The sequence below is a fragment of the Accipiter gentilis genome, chromosome 8 (assembly GCF_929443795.1).
Source record: "Accipiter gentilis chromosome 8, bAccGen1.1, whole genome shotgun sequence".
In the NCBI taxonomy this organism is placed as follows: domain Eukaryota; kingdom Metazoa; phylum Chordata; class Aves; order Accipitriformes; family Accipitridae; genus Astur; species Astur gentilis.
The window spans coordinates 39,590,493-39,606,310 of NC_064887.1; the positions used below are offsets into that span (position 1 = coordinate 39,590,493).

The 15,818-nt window shown below is 54.6% G+C and overlaps 2 protein-coding genes across 7 annotated transcripts in view; one reads left to right on the forward strand and one right to left on the reverse strand.

Annotated features, from left to right (window-relative positions):
• Window positions 1-497: 497 nt before the first annotated feature.
• LOC126041943 (uncharacterized) lies at window positions 498-7,371 on the reverse strand. The gene is made up of 6 exons (XM_049808376.1): window positions 4,645-7,371; window positions 3,806-3,888; window positions 3,554-3,661; window positions 3,174-3,256; window positions 2,735-2,836; window positions 498-623 (listed from the first exon to the last, which is right to left on the reverse strand). Exons 1-6 carry the CDS (start codon window positions 4,935-4,937, stop codon window positions 498-500), a joined length of 795 nt encoding a protein of 264 aa, XP_049664333.1. The 5' UTR covers window positions 4,938-7,371.
• Window positions 7,372-8,145: 774 nt separating this feature from the next.
• DOT1L (DOT1 like histone lysine methyltransferase) overlaps window positions 8,146-15,818 on the forward strand; it is a 70,558-nt gene continuing 62,885 nt past the window's right edge. For all 6 annotated transcript variants that reach the window (XM_049808017.1, XM_049808020.1, XM_049808024.1 and 3 more), the window contains exon 1: window positions 8,146-8,332. In XM_049808017.1, coding sequence (XP_049663974.1) covers window positions 8,252-8,332 — 81 coding nt within the window. In that variant the 5' untranslated portion in view covers window positions 8,146-8,251. The remainder of the gene's footprint in view (window positions 8,333-15,818) is intronic.

Sequence of the window (15,818 nt, forward strand, 5' to 3'; positions counted from 1 at the left end):
CACCCCCCACCCTCCCAGCACCTTTGTCCCCCCATGGTCCCCTCTGAAATGGGGGTGCAGAGCTGGACGCAGCGGGGATGGTGCCATCCCGGAGTAGGGATGGATCCCGAGGATTAAATACCACAGCCTTGTGCTCAAAAATGCCACATCTGATTTCTCGCTTGAAATTTGTTGCAAACGATGCCAGGTTGGAAAGGGCATGGCCTGGCAAGCTGGAGGCTGGCGAGAATGCGCCAGACCCTGCAGAAAGCTCGGTGCTGGGTGCCCCCAGCCCCGGCTGCCTTCACCGGGGAGGAGGACAGGGGGTGCCAGGCTCGGCCAAGAGGCATGTTGGGGACAAAAGCCGCCCGGCTGCTTGAGCCGGCTCTGAGCTTGCAAGTTCCAAGCACTGGGGGCAAAAAAGGGCGACTGAGGTGGGAGGGAGCTGCGGGCACCCCCCCACAGTCCTCCTGCGGGACCTGGTTTGGCCTCTGTCCCCGTGCGGGGTCACGGCTGTGCTAGGGGCTGGGGCAGGGCAGAGGGTCCCCGTATGGATCCTGCGGCCCGGGGATCTCTCCAGCAGGGTGGTGTTTGCTAATGCACATCAGGGCTGTGGTGCCGGGTGATTCAATCTCCAGCAGAGCCTAAAAGGATGAAATTGGGGTTGTTTTTCAGTGGCAAAGCAAAGCTCTGACAGAAACCTCCCAGGGCAGGGCAGGAGGCAGCTGGGATGGGCTTCCCTGACCCCAGGCTGTGCCGGGGGGTTCAGCTGCTCGGCAGCCCCCGAGCAAACTCCAGTCCGGCTCCACGATGTCCAGTTGGCCTCAGCCCACAACAGCCATGTCAGCACTCTCGCAGAGCTGGGTTTTCCAGCAACAACCAAACAAGTGGGTGTGAACGGGTGCAGACATGCACCCGGGAGATGCCGGGTTCCCAGATTTCAGGGGCCGCACGCGCCAGAGAGTCCTGGGCTCAGAGCAGAGGCGAGAGCCACCATTTTGTGCCTGCACGTTGCACTCTGCAGCGAGGGAAACGCCTTTGGGGTTTGAACTCCAGTGCAGCTGGGTTTGGGCTTTCCCGGGATGCCTGGCCGTGTCACTGCTCGCCCAGTGGGTTAGTCCCCCACCCGGTGGGTGGCTGGCTGCTCTTGCCGCCACGTCCCGCCACAGCCTGGCTCCCTGCCGGGCCCGGGTACCACCGCGCGGTGACTCGCCGGCACACGGGCAAGCCCACACGGCTGGCAGCAGCCCACGAGCATGGAGCCGGGGCACGGCTCCGATTCAGAGGTGCCTTCCTTCAGGCTGCTTAGTGTGGAGGCACGGAGCCAGGAGGAGGTTAATGGCAGCAGGGGAAGTTTCCCTCCTCCCTGTGCTCCCAGCACCCAGCCCAGCCTGGCGGTGATCCCCTGGGGGAATAGGATCCCAGGGCTGCGGGGCAGAGCCCTTAATCCCGGGAGCGCGGATCTGCCCGAAGGACATCATGGAAAGGGGAAAGTTTGGTAGGGTCACTGCAGCCCGAGGGGATGGGGACTGAGGGGATGGTTGGGACACAGGGTTTGTTTGCAGCCAGGGTGGTGCACAGGGAAGGGCAGCAGGAGGGGATGGGCTCCATGATGCCCCGGTGCATGCATGGGACCCAGTCTTGGCTATTTGGAAGGGAGAGCTGGGAGGGTGTTGCATCCCACCAGTCCCAGTGCTTCCCCCAGTCCGTACTGGCTTCTGATGGGGGACCTCCTGGCCAGCTGTGCAACGTTCTGCACCCCCCCGGGGCTGAAAAATGCCGAGGCAGCCACAGCACCCATGGGGATAGACAGCAGGTGCCCTACGGCCCCAGCAGCAGGGATGCCAGGGACAGGCACCGCAGACCTCGTGGGGCACGTGGCCGTCGCAGCAAGGGGAATGCAGCTCTGCAGGGCACCATGCACCCAGCCATGCTGGAGATGGGATCAGTCTGGGCTTGTTCCAGCGGAAACATCCCGTTAACTTCGGTGGGGTTTGGGTCTGGTCCAGGGGGGCTGAGCAGAGCCGGTGATTTGGCTGACATTGGCTGTGCCTGGTGTGGCAGCAGGCTGACCGTCCCCCCAGCTTTTTCCATCTTGTTCCCCAGTAAATTTGGGGCTCTGGCTCCTGATGTACAGCACTCCTATCCCTGGGCAAGGGCAGCTCCAGCGGTGGCAGCCACCTCTCAGGGAGCAGAAAAGTCCCCAAACTGGGCTCAGACCAGTTTCCAGGACCAGACTGGAGATACTCATGACCAAAAAGGGCTTTATCCTGCCCAGACCTTTGCCGGCACCAGCACGGCCACGGTGCCTGTCGCCCACCCTGGTCCCCAGCATTAACACTGCTTCTGCATCCCGAGAGGAAACTGTTGCATCATTTTGTTGTTGTGGCAACTGCAGCCGGAGCATCCCCGGAGAGATTTGGCCCAGGGAGCTGCCGGGACAGATGGAAAGGACAGATGCTGCTCCATCATGTGGAAGGGAACTCACCGGCATGATGCAGGATTGACCCCGGGAAATTAAAGTGGGGCTTGGAAAATTGCACATGGGCCATTTTGCAAGGAGGGGAAGGGAAGCTCTGCGCGGCCAGGTTTGCGTTCATGTTGTCAAACGTCCTGCCTTATATCACGGGGCCATCGAAAGGCTAACGGGGGACTGAGACGTGCAGTTCCAGCTGGGGTTAAACAGCTTAACTGCTCCATGAAACGAGCTGTGCAATGGGAGCCATTTGCAGAGCCTGACTTTTATTGGTCCTACCATGAAACAGTGAACAGAGCTTGGCGGTGCTCCAGGCTTCAGGGGGAGAGAAGGAAAAACCACGTACCACGAAGGGCACCAGCAACCCCGTCCCAGGAGAGACTGAATTAGAAATAAACAGAAAGATGTGTACCCAGAATGAGAGGAGGCTTTTGCAGGGCTGGGCTGTCAGAGCAGGGAGCTGCCCCCATGCCCCGGGGCTATGGACCACCAACGGCGGGCCGTTATGGGGGCAAATGCATGGGGCTCCGGTTGGAATATTTAATCTGATGGGAACAGACTTGCCCTCATTAACCTGCCTCGTGATCTAACTTGTTATTGTCAACTAAATTGGGTCAATACTCAAGATGAGACATCACTGAAAAGGCTCCGGAGGAGCTGACGTGCACCTTGAGCCCCCGCGCCCACCTTGGCCCCCACCCCGCAGCCAACCACTCACCCCACTGGTGCCACATCGGCCACGAGGGTCAACGTACCCACGAGTGCAGCGGCGTGCCGCTGCGGGAAGCTGATCCCACAGCCCTAGGGGAATAACACCAGTGTGGGAAAGAGCTCAGGAGGTACCTTTGCATGTGGCTTGTGCAAGGTGTGCTCGGAGCATCGCTTGTGCAAGCCGTCCTTGGCGCATTAATGCCCTCCCTGCATCCCACCCATGCCGGCAGGAGCTGGGATTCCCTGTTCTGTTCCCGGGGGTCCCCAGGTGGGGACCAGGCTGCTGCGTGGGAGCAGAGGTGGGACGTGGGAGCGGTGGAGCAGGAGGGACTGCTGGCCGGCTGCCCGACAGCCTCCACAGGGCTGGGTGCCAGCCGTACGCTGTACCTGGCTCCTGCCAGGGAAAACTCCTTTCTCCAGCGCCCCAGAACCGCAGCTGTGTGTGGGGAGCTGGACGGCACTTCCCAGTTCCTCCCTCAGTCAAATGTGGTTTACCTGGTGGTGGCAAAAAAAAAAAAAAAAATTCACTCTGAATTACGCCGGCACGGAACTGGGAGCTGCAGCCGGGGGCGGGGGATGCAGCAGGGGCAGCAAACCCAGGGAGGAGACAGGCACCTCTCTCCGCACAAACCTCCGCACCAGCAAAATCCAACGGCTGCTGATTTCGGAGCCGGTCGTGTGACTCTGGAGTAGGCGAAGCTGCAGGTCGCTGCCTGATGCCCCTGAAAAATCATCGGTCCGTGGAGCCCCAGCAGCACATGGCAGGTCCTGCTGCAGCACAGAGCTGAGCTGCGGGCAAGCATGGGGACAAGCAGGCAAAGAAGACCCAAAAAAGCAAAATTTCAGAGCTGTCGAGGGGGCAGAGCTGGCTCCCACCTCTTGGCGGCCAGTTCAGCTCACTGAACCGGCAGAAAACAGGGCATTGACCCTTGCTCGCTTCTCTCTTTGCCTGGATGGAAAACTCAGAGAAATAAGTGAAAAAAAGATCTTCTGGTCAGGGCAGGTGTTTCAAAAATGACCTGCTCTCTGCTACCTGCCAGAAGATAGCGGCGCTGGTGCTGAAGCCGTGCACGGCAGCCAGATGGCCGGGCGCAGGCTGGGGCTGTCCGGGAAACCCTTGTAGCTTCGATACCTCTTTATTAGCAGCCCAGGAGCCTGCTTGGGCCACACAAGGACTTTGACGACAAACTGATTAAAGACCAACCTAACGAACTCAAAGAGAATTCTTTAAACGGAGCCTGCTGTGCCTCGGAGAACTCCTGCCATGTCTATTTATTTAAATTTAATGGAATTTTTGTGGTAAGCTAATTAAATATGAATTGATTATTTAAGAGGCAGTCAGAGCAGTTTAAGCACTGCTGACTTGATGATTTTAGTGTTTTCTTTAGAAAAGCATTCCTAGTTATGCAGCTTTCTGCACGTATGGACATTTAAGGGGGAAAAAAAGGATACAAAGAAAAGAGTGGCCAAGTTTGGACCTGGACTCGGAGGCATTTCTGGACGGGGAGCAACCTGCGGTGGGGACAGGAGCAGGGGCACGTCCCAGCCCGAGGTCTCGGCTGCAGGGCTGCGCAGTCGCCGCCAGCAAACGGCTGCTCGTCTCAGCTGAAGGCAGCGACCTGTCAAGAAATACAAGTGTTAAATAATGCACAAAATACCTTGCCAGAAAACAGCCCACTCTGGCACGCGGCAGCTCCGGGATGCATTTCAGGCACGGTGCATGCCCCTGCCCTCCCACGCCGCGCTGTCGGGGCGATGGGAGCAGGAACATGACAGTCACAGGCTGCGACCCCAAACATGATGCGGGTTTTCAGCCCAAATATTGGACGTTCCCGTGCATCGCTGAGGCGGAGGGAGCAGGATCCCGAAGGACTTTGCAGACACCCACTGAACGCGGGTGGCCTTGCCCAGCCCCGGAGCTTGCAGCCCAGCGCAGGAGGAGAGCAGATGCGATCGCACCGAAGCAGGGGGACCGCCGGCTGGTGCCAAAGCCCGGCTCCGTGGCAGGCGGCACCCCAACCTCCCCAGCATGTTTGTGGCTGACCCACATCCTCTCCAGAAGGATAAAAGGAAGATAAGATTAATAAGCTGGGGGACAACAGCCAGAAGAGACAGATGGCAAAAGGATCCGGCCATGAGCTGTGTTTACCTGTCTTTGGCTGAGAAAGCGAGAAACCAAGTGGGAGTGTTACCAACCCCACGCCTGCATTGCAGGGAGGCAGTTCCCAGCGCAACTTCCACTGCCAGTTTGATGGGGAAAGGCTCGATTTTCCTTCCAGAAAGCGTCTGGCTCCGCTGCACCCGGTTGCAGGTCAAGCTGCACCGCAGAGCCCGCGCTCACCGATGCCTGACCGGGCTGTGGGTGCCTCCCCGGGACGCTCTTGACCCACAGGGACGCTCCTACCCGGCAGACACGGGCTCGCTGCTGCTCTTCCAGTACTCAGATGGAAACCAGCACCCGTCGCGGTGTGGCCATGCCCCGGCCCCATCCGACAGCGGGATGCGAGCGGAGGCGGGTGGCGAGGGTGCGGGTGCTGTGCTGGGTGCCTTTCCCTTGGGGTTACTCACTGCTGAGCTGGGGGCCGGAGAGCCCCGATGCGCTGGAAGCTGCAGCCTGGTGATGCACTGGTGTGCCACGGGCTGAAAACCACTTAAAAAACCCACCTGCTGGGAAAAAAAACAACTGCTTTCGAGGGTGACAGAGGAGCGAGTGGCTGCAAGGCTCTGAACCGACCCGAGGGTGCAGGTGCTTCACCTGCGAGAGCTCTGGGTGCACCGACATCACCCAGCTGGAAACACTCCTTCACCAGAGCAAGGACCGCATCTGGCGGCCGAGACCGGCTCAAGCCGTCGCGACGCGGTGACGGCACCTCCCCAGGTCCTGCTGCGACCTTCGGCACGGACGCTGCCTTTCGGGGAAGGGTATTTCTCCAGAGGGCGGCCGAGCCGTCGGTGGGTGTCGGGGCACACTGTCCCTTTGCCAAGGTGCAAGCGTGGGGTGAGGTGACCCCCGTGTCGCCGGCGGGTGGAACTCCCGCATCGCCTGCCCCGGTTGCGCCTGCCCGCATTTCCAGCCCTGCAGGGCTTGCAAGCTGTAGTTAATTTGGGGGAGCTGCACACAGCACCGGCAGCGTTTCCTCCCGCCTGAATTTTTTCGTCCCCAGAGGTGGCAGGGCAGTGTGGCAGGGCACCCAGATGTGCCTGCATCCCAGGGCACCCGCATGTCCTCAAATCAGGGAAATTAACACCCAAAAGGCTGTGAGGGGGAAGCTCTTGCCTGATTTTGTCACTCAGCTCCCATGGAAAATGGTATGGCTCAGCTCCTGGCCACTGCTGGGCACCCATAGAGATGCAAAACGATGTCAATTCACCTCCTCGCCATCACAGGACACTGTGATGCAGGATGGTGTCACTCTGCTCCCGGTCACGCCCCGGCAGCCCCAGGTTGGGGAGAGGGGCCAGGGGGATGCCAGCCCTCACCCAGGACACTTGGCGGCTCACCACGTGCCCAGTGCCAGCTGCACTGGTGGTCAAAGAGCCCCAGCCGGGTGCAGAACACCAGCCGCAGCACTGAGACCGTGCTGGGGTGCGCTTCGTCCTACTATCACGTTACACCGTGTCGTAAAGCTATAGTTGCTGGCGCAGCAGCTCCCTTGCCCCCCATTGCTCCTCTCTGCAACCCGTCCACCGGTCCCCGTTGGAAGATGCACTGATGCACATGCAGGGGTGCTGCCTTGGTGCATGGGATGGATCCCCCATCCCAGTAAAGCTCCTACTCGGAGACGCGCGGAGCCCCTCGCACCAGCCTGGCACCCTCACCCACGTGCAACGGGAAGTCCCCGGCCGCGTCACCCACGTGCAACACACGTTCCTCGCACTGTGACCTTGCGGCGTTGTGCAAAGCTCACACTGTCACTTGGCGTGCAGACTTTGCACCAGCAGCCACGCGGCACGTGGGCTCGTTCCATTGTTTTACTGAACCGTGTACATGCTGTGCCATCACGCAGGGTGCTCCGGCCTTGCACGAGCCCCCCCCGAGCGGCGTGCCAGCCTTGCGCAGCCACACGCGTGTGGCACCGCAGCCTCGTCCTGCTACCTGTGTGCAACGTGCCAAGCCTTACCCTGTCACATGGAAGGTTCCAGCCTTGCACAGTCCCCCGAGTTGTGCTGCGTGCCAGCCTTGCACCGTCACCCAGGGTGCTCCAGCCTTGCACGCCCCCCCCCCCCCCCCCCGAGTGTCGGGTGCCAGCCTCGCACCATCACGTGGGGTGCTCCAGCCTTGCACCCTCCCCCCGCGAGCGCTGCGTGCCAGCCTCGCACCGTCACGCGGGGCGCTCCTCGCACCGCCACCCAACCACCGTGGTGCAGCCTCGTGCAGCCACGCGTGTGTGGCACCGCAGCCTTGCCCTCTGCAGCGCTCCAGCGCTTGCACGATCCTCCCCCCCCCCCCCCCCCCCCCCCCCCCGCCTCGGCGCGTGTGACCCCCGCCCGCCTCGCGCGCCCGGCCCCGGCCCCGCGCGCCGCCCGGGGGCGAGGAGCAAGAGCTCGCGCGCGGGTGCCCCCCCGCGCCGCCTGGCACGCACGCCTCTCCCCCCCCCCCCCCTCCCCCCACGTCTCCCCCCCCCCCCCCCAGCCGACGCGCGGACGCGCGCGGGGGGGGCGGCGGCGGCGCGCGCGCGCGCGCGCGCGGGGAGGGCAGCTGAGGACAGGGGGAGGGAGCGCGAGGCCGCGCCCGCCTCCGCCCCCCGCGTCTGGCGCGTCGGTCGGGCCCGGCCCGGCCCGGCCCCGGCGCCTCATTGTGCTTCGCCTCACGCCGGCCCAAGATGGCGGCGGCGCCGGAGAGCCCCGCGAGCCGCTAACGACAATAGAGGGAGGCGAGGGGAGCGGGCGCCCCCGCCGGCACCGGCCTCCCCTCCCCGCCTCTCCCGCCGCCCTGCCCGCCTCCCCCCCCCACCCTCCCGCCCCGCCGCCGGCGCACCTCGCACACGCCCCCGGCTGGGCCCGGCCGCCACACCCCACCCCGGCCGGCCCCTCTAGCATGGTGCGGGGCCGCCGCCGCCTCCTCCTCCTCCTCCGGCTGCCGACATGGGCGAGAGGCTGGAGCTCCGGCTGAAGTCGCCCGTGGGAGCCGAGCCCGCCGTCTACCCCTGGCCGCTGCCCGTCTACGTGAGTATGGCCCCGGCCCGGCACCTGCCCCGCGCCCTGTCAGCGCCGCCCGCTCCCCGGGCCCGGCCCCGCGGGCTCCTGGCCCCTTCCCTTCCCTTCCCTTCCCCGGCCCGCCGTGGCACCCCCCTCCTCCCCCCCCCCCCCCCTTCCCCGAGCGCTTTCTGTCACTTGTTAATCAAATCTGTTAATGCCTGTCCTTCCTGGGAGCGATTCGCGTTATTTATCTGGTAGCGCTCCCCATGCGGGAGCACCCCCCGCCGCCGCGGGCTGGAGGGTGAGGGGCTGCCGGGCTCCCCAGCCCGGGGTGCTGCTGCTCCTCTCCTGGAAGTCAAATCCCCAATTTCTTTTTATAATTGGTTGACTAAACTTAAGGGCGGGGAGGAGGAGGACTGGTTAATGAAAAGTTTTCGTGTTTTCCTGAGCTCGGCTCGTGTAACTGGTTAATAACCAGAGCTGCTTCGAGCGGGGTGAAATCAAGAGGGCTTTCTGGCTGATAAATATCGCCTAAATTAGCGATGGCTTCGGGTGGCCGGGCGACCCCCCCCCCCCCCCCCCCAAACCAGTCGCAGGAGTGGAAATAAACAGAGGAGAAGCGTTAATTGTGGGTAGGGAAGCAGGGCTTTGCCTTCGGTACGTGTTAGTGGGGTTGGTGCTGTTGCCTGCGTTTCCCTCGATCGAGTGCCCTTGTAGCTTCTCTTTTATTTAGTCTGAAGAGAATTCAAGTCAGGTTTGTCAGTTGATGGCAGCCGTAATCCGCATGCTTTCAAATAAAATGTCACTTGTCCCTGTTTAGTTACATGAGCCGCGTTTTTTTTTCTAACTTGCCTGACTTTTTCCTGCCTCTCCTGAGCCCCTGAGTGAGGGATGTGTGACCTTGATAACAATGTCCATGTTCGAATTAGTGAAAATCTCACGAGAGGAGAAAGGCTTGAGGGGGTTGTTTTTTTGTACGTGTGTAGGGTTCGTACCAGTCCTTGAACAATTTTTTACCCTAACTGTTGTAGCACCTTTGAGAACAGTTGATAAAAAGAAAAACCTCTCTCTATATATATTTTATTTGGCCTGAGTAGTGTTGATTATTCCTTGTATTTCAGGCTTTGCTGTTGTACGTGTGCCGCTTCACGGGGAGAACATGCTGGGACACACAGGCTGGGGCAGCTGATATTGCTGACATTGTTGCTCGCTTGGCAATCGTAACGTGCTTGTGTGTGAATGATTAGACATACATCGCTTGTGGCAGGGGAGATGGCTGTGTGTTCGTATCTACTGCCTGTCTTTTGGTGCTGTTGCTGTATCTGTGGTTTCCAAAACATCCTCCATGGATGCTGGTGTGCTATTTTCATCGGCTGCTCCCAGAGCTGGAGCCTCCAGCACACACTGGTTAACGCAGCCTTTCCTGTTTGGGCAGCTCTGTCATTCGTGTGTGTGTTCGCGGGCGCGCGCTCTGCTTAAATTGACAGAAACTGAAAGCATAACGATGACCAGTTCAGTTTTCTTCATGTTGCCAAATATTAACTTGTGTCTCCACGCGGGTTGCATGAAGTATAGGTTAAAGATTACATAGGTTAGGGATTAATCTGGAAGGAAGGAATGGTTTTGTGGAAATTCACAAAACTTCCTACAGGCTTAAAAAAAACCACAACAAAAAACCCCACAAGCTCTAACACCCCCCCGCCCCCCAAAATGTGCATTTTAATGCTGTTTGCAGCATGGGAAACAAGGATTTAGTTAATTTAGGAAAACTTCAGCAGCTGGTTCTGAAGATGGCAAAGTACATAGATTTTCTTTTCCAGTTAATCACAAATGCAATGGGTAGGGGTGTTTATCCGTATGTGCTATCTGCATGCGTTAGGAAATACCTCAAAACCTGAACATCCTGCCATTAAACTGGCCTCTTTGCGTTGCAAATTTTTCCACAGTAATGCAGAAGTGGATGGCTTGTCTGGAGCCAATCAATATTCAGTCCTGCAGTTTTGGTGAAAAGATCACACCACATATTACAGAAGCGTGCGCTTGTGTGCGTGGGCACGCATGCATACACACACGCACGCCGCTTGCAGCTCTGGCCTTTGCAGCAGCAGATGAACTCTGGAGCTTTAGAAATAAATCCTCCTCTCTGTACATGGCAGTGTTTGGCCTGCTAACATTGTACTCTGCTGAACTGTAGACTTTCTTTCCCTCGTTGGCTCAGCCTTGAGTTGGCAGCAGGCTATATGTACCGTTGTGGTTTTAGAGCTCAGCTCTGTTTGACGTAAGCAGAACATTTCTTAGTTTCACCACTCTTTCTGCTGCTTGGTTCCTAGGAAGCAAGGTGGGATACCTAGGGGGGAAGAAAAAAAATGTAGTTCAAGTAGTTTTATTTAGCAGCATTCTTGCTGCTTCCTGTTGTATGCTGTGAGATACGTTTTCCAAAAAGAGCTGGAGAGAAAGGGGAGGGGAAGCTCAGAGTCCTTGCTAATTATTTTTGGTGAGAGCCCCAGGAATGGCAGGGAATCATCTTTCCCAACATCAGGGGCTGAGTGGTGGCGTAGACCTGCTGCTTGATGAGCACCGCTGTGTGATGTAACCTCGTATTGAGTAACTTGGCTATTTTTATGCTCTTACTACATCTTAAATTAGCAGCATCGGTATTGCTGCGTGAAAGGCTAAGGGTCTAATCTCTTGTATTAATGGATGCCTGGATTAATAACGTGTCTATTATTGCAGGACTGCTGCTTATTTCCTGTATAATAGGAAAAGTGGGGTCTCTTCAGACTGCTGAGTTTGCATAATAGCTCAGCTGACAAACTGGTGCTTGTTGGGATGCTAAAAGAGTCTGGGAGGGTGATGTGAAACATGTATTTCCCTACGAGTCTAATTAGGGCCGTGGGAGGAGAGAGCATTGGTGTTGCAGATACAGCCTCCCACTGGCTTACAGACAAAACTGAAAGTATGACTCTTTCCCCCGCCTTCTGCTTTTCTCAAAGGAAAGGCCACGGTTTCCTAATGAATACATGGTGAGCAGTTCTGTCCGTAGCACACTGTGATGAGTAAGTTGAATAGTACATGGTGAGTAATCTCTCCTCATGACTCACAAAATATTTTCTGATGTTGACCTCTGTTTTTATGACTGCCCTGCTTAATCAGAACTGAAGTGAGTATATTCTTTTGTATGCCGTTTAACTTCTTGACTCCCACATACCTGCCCCATTTTTTGCTTGCATTAGGTTGTCGGAGACCACTGATACTGTGTTAAAATTTTTAATTTTGGTATTGGGTGAGATACAGGCCTGGATAAATGAAGTATTTATGTGCTCAAATGGGTGAGCGAGCAGTTGATGCATCTATGTCGTCTTATGTAGGCTAATGCCGATAGAGGATGGCATTTGTAGTCATACTCCAAGTATTGATATGCACGACTTGAGGCTTATTACTTAGAGGTAGATCTGGTGGATACAAAGGGTGAAGTCCCCTTGTAGTTCCAAGACTTGCATGTGTTTAGGTTTTTTCCAGAGAATTGTCCTTAAATTGGTTCACTCTCTTGTCTCTGACTTTCACTATAGTTAAATCTGAATATTTACTAGGGTTGAACATGGAGATTTTTTGTACCATGATAAGTTCTGCCTAATCTGTGAGGTGTCTGAGGTTGTACTTTGAACTTCTCTTGTCAACAGTTCCTGCTTAAGGAGTCCAAAAGGTGTGTGGGGTGGCTTGGTTTGTTTGTTTGTTTCTTTGTTTTAAATCTGGATCAGTTCCACAATCTGGTCTGGCACAGTTCTGCTGATACATCTCTGGCAGCAGTGAGGGATTTCTTGCATACAGAACTGAGCAACAGGAGGCTTCAGAGCTGCTGAAGCTGATTATTGTCACCAAATCAATGTTTGTTAAACGGCACCCCATTGCAATGTGGAAAAGCCTGTTTTCTGGTAGCGTGTGCATCAGTAAGAGGACACTGTGGTTCATTTATCGCGTCTCCTTTAGGCTTGCACTGAACAGGGTTGCAGTCTGATCAAAGTAAGTGTCAGTGCTGACAAAGGGGGACGGGGAGGCACAGCCAGGTGATGAGAGGAGGGCGAGGCTGGTGTTGACTTTGAGTGGTTTACTGTGTCGTGGCACTGCGTCCTTCACCTGGATGGCTGCAAATGACTCGCTGCCTGTCATGTTAAATAGTGTGCAAGTCCTTTCAAGTTTCAGAATTAGACATCTGCCTGTCTTGCCTTGCTCTTTTCGCCTGGTAGGCCTTCCCGTTGTTCGCCTGCTGAATAGCATTCCCCGGAAAGATAACTGCAAACCTCCATGTGTGTCAGGTTTTTGTGTGTCGTGTTCCCCCCTGCCCTGTTTGACTTGTGAGGGCTAGGCATTTGTGTTGTGATAGTGCCTGGCAACTCCTCCTGCAGCCTAGGCCTCTGACAGGCAAGCTGCTGTGGATCTCAGCAGGGATATGCTCTGGGTATCTATTACCAATTTTGTTCCCATCTTCCAGCCTGGAAATCTCAGGCCCTTGACTCTGTCCCAGGAGGGGACAGTCCTGGTTGTGCCACTGTGCACATCTTGCCAGGGTGAGGTACCTCTGCCGTAAGCTGCTGAAGGTTAAGCCTCCAAATTAGCAACTGTGATGATAAGTCTGGCTTAATAATTCATTGGTTTGTCCGTGTTCCTCCTCTTTGCTGCTGACTTTCCACTCAGCTGTAATGGCAAAAAATTCTCGTTAGCTAATTGAGTGTTGTCAGAGCATCACCCTGCAGCTGTTTGAGAGGTTTATGTGTGTCTGCTACTGAGGAGTAGTGGGATACAAGCTTGATAATACTGGACTTTGTACAGGTGGAAGGGTGCAGAGTGTGTGTGTGGTGTGGGTCCCCCCCCCCCCGGTCGGTGATACAGCTGATACCATTCTGTCACCAAAGGAATGTGCTGTGCATGAAAAGCTCAAGGGCAGGCAGTGATAATGAAAATCACAGCCCAGCAGGGAGTGCCACCTTTGAAATTAAAGATCAACGGTAGAGATGAATAACAAAAACCTTGTTTAAGAATTTAGTGCTTTTTTGTGTGTGTCACTCAGCTTTACTGGGAATAGTTTTTCTGATGACTAGCTTTGACTTCTGAGACAGCAAAGTAGGTGTGGGAGCAGTTGCTAGAGTTGAGTGCCATACGCACAGTACAGTAAGATCAATTTAGGAACATCCTAAATTGGACCTAAATTGGTCCCTTTGGTTGTTGCACCTAACCTGCTGGAGCTTCAAGCCACTGCTGGGGGGGTGGTCCTGTGCCTCCTTTCCCCCAGCCACTTGCTCTTGCTGTTTCCCCTGCACAGGTCCAGCCCTTCCTTACTACATACTCCATTGCACTCTGGCAGAATGAACTGATGAAAAACAGTTTCACGTTTTGCAGGTGTGTGTGGGTTTTCCCTTGGATCAGTCTGTGCTGGAGGGAGAAGGTGGGGTGCTGGGGGGGGCATGGTGCGGCTGCCCCTTCGGTCACTGCCTGCAGTTCCTAAGTGTGGTGGCAGACCCTCTGTTGTGCTGCTGTGAAGCTGTGTGTGGGGCGGCTCTGTGAACTGGATCGCTGAAAATATCTGGGCTGGAAAAAAATGTTCCAGTGTTTTCACAGCCGGCCCCCCCCTCCGCCCTGATCTGTAATCTGACTCATGCTGCCTTCCCAGGGCAGCGGTGCCGGTACAAAGGAGGGGGTGGCGAGCAGAGGAAACTGTTGAGCTGACTTTGCCAGGCAAAACCTCCTCACACCCTGAGTAATCACCCAGAAATTCAGCAGTGGTGGCAGAGGTTAGGGGATTTTCTCTGATTTAATAGGTGCTGTCGATGCAGCTTGTTGGGAAACGTTTGTGAGGATGACTAATTACTTATAGAAACTTCTCTGGTGAAGAAAAGGTTTGAAAGCTTTAGCAGACTTCTGATTTCTCAACACCCCTCTACCCTCCCCAGTTCTAAAAAAACATGGAGTGGGCAGTGTGACTAGTGTAAAACTGGGAAATAATTGACTCGGTCATTTCAAAAGTACTTGGGTTTCTGTCCTGCCCAGCAAATAAACAGAAGCAAATGACAGAGTTGGCACAGTTGCATCATTTTTCTGTACTTTTCTGCTCTCACAAATGCCAAAGGGAACCCAGCAATGTGCTGTTGGGAAGTGAGGTAGCCTCACAAGGCAAGGAAGACCATAACCATACTGTGTTTAATTGTGCAGCACGTGGTTATTACAGAATAGCAGTTTTTTTTCTGGGCTTCACCCTTTGAAGTAGAACTTGCCATGAGTGACAATCAGTACTTGTTCAGTTTTCAGATGGCTTTTGTTCAGAGCTCTGATCTGTTGGGTACAATATAAATCATGAGTTCAGTTAGCATACACTTTTTTCCTAGTATGTCTGTATGAAAAGTAAAAGTTGTTCTCTTGTATTGCATCTTAAGACCACAGTAGTCTTTATTTTTTCATATAACTGAATTATCTGAGAGGTAACTGTTGAAAGACAGAGTAGCTGTTCAAGATTGCTCCCCCCCCCCCAGATGAGTGAGGATTAATGTTCCTGTCCTGGCCAAAGTTCCAGCTCAGGCAGTTCAAATTTATCTACCTAAAATTCACCCATCAGTTATGGTCAGACACTGTATTGAAAGCTTTTAGTGTGCCAAGGGAAATCCATGCCACCACATGCAACTCCAACCCTTGTCCTTCATGGCAGCATTAATATATATGGAGACGATTATCCTTTCAAGTCTCAGATATGTGACTGAATTGTGTTTCTCCTGGGAATTTAGGCAAAATATCTTACCTCTTGGTATGCAAGATTTATGGGAAATTTAATCACCCTTCTCCCCAGACATCCATATGTCTACTTTTGTACTCTTCCTTCTTTCTTTCTCCCCTTTCATACTGTCTTGCTTTTTTTCTTCCTGCTTTGAGTTAACCTTTGACTGTCTGATTAAAGCTTTTTACTGTAATGATCAAAACAAGGACCAGAGGTGGGGTGCTTTATTTTCACTTACAGTATATTTACTGCAGATTGATAATCATAAAATACTTAAAATATTTTTGCTTAATTTATTTTCTCCTTTGTAACAGAAGGATCCACAGAACCAGAAGTTCATATTAGGAATCGTGAACATAATATATTTACTTTCGTAGTAATTATTAAGACAAAACTAACTATGAAGAGGAAGAAGAAATAAAACTGAATATACAATGATATGGGCCACATGGTGCTATAGACACCAAATTGAGTAGGTACTATTTTTAGAGCATAGGAAGAGGGTGAGTATATTTTACAGCAGGAAATGATGGCTTCATAGATATGAACAGATCTATGAATAACGAAAAAGTTCCTGTTCTGAGTATTTTGTTTTGTTTCATTTCATGAGTGAATGAGAGTTTCCTAAAAATCTACACTGAAAGAACTTTTTAGTGTTAGATGAAAAATCGAAGGAACTACAGAAAATGGCTAAATGAAGCATTGGAAATTTTAAAAAAACAAAACACTACAGAAAGTTCTGAATAAGTTTCT

What these genes read in the sequence shown, in the direction of transcription:
- LOC126041943 (XM_049808376.1), bottom strand. Translation starts at nt 4,937, where the DNA reads ATGTTCCTGCTCCCATCGCCCCGACAGCGCGGCGTGGGAGGGCAGGGG. An exon ending in AGAAATGCCTCCGAGTCCAG is followed by an intron (nt 3,889 to 4,644) that starts GTCCAAACTTGG and finishes ATGATTTTTCAG; the next exon opens with GGGCATCAGGCAGCGACCTG. An exon ending in GCAGCCGTTGGATTTTGCTG is followed by an intron (nt 3,662 to 3,805) that starts GTGCGGAGGTTT and finishes TGCCACCACCAG; the next exon opens with GTAAACCACATTTGACTGAG.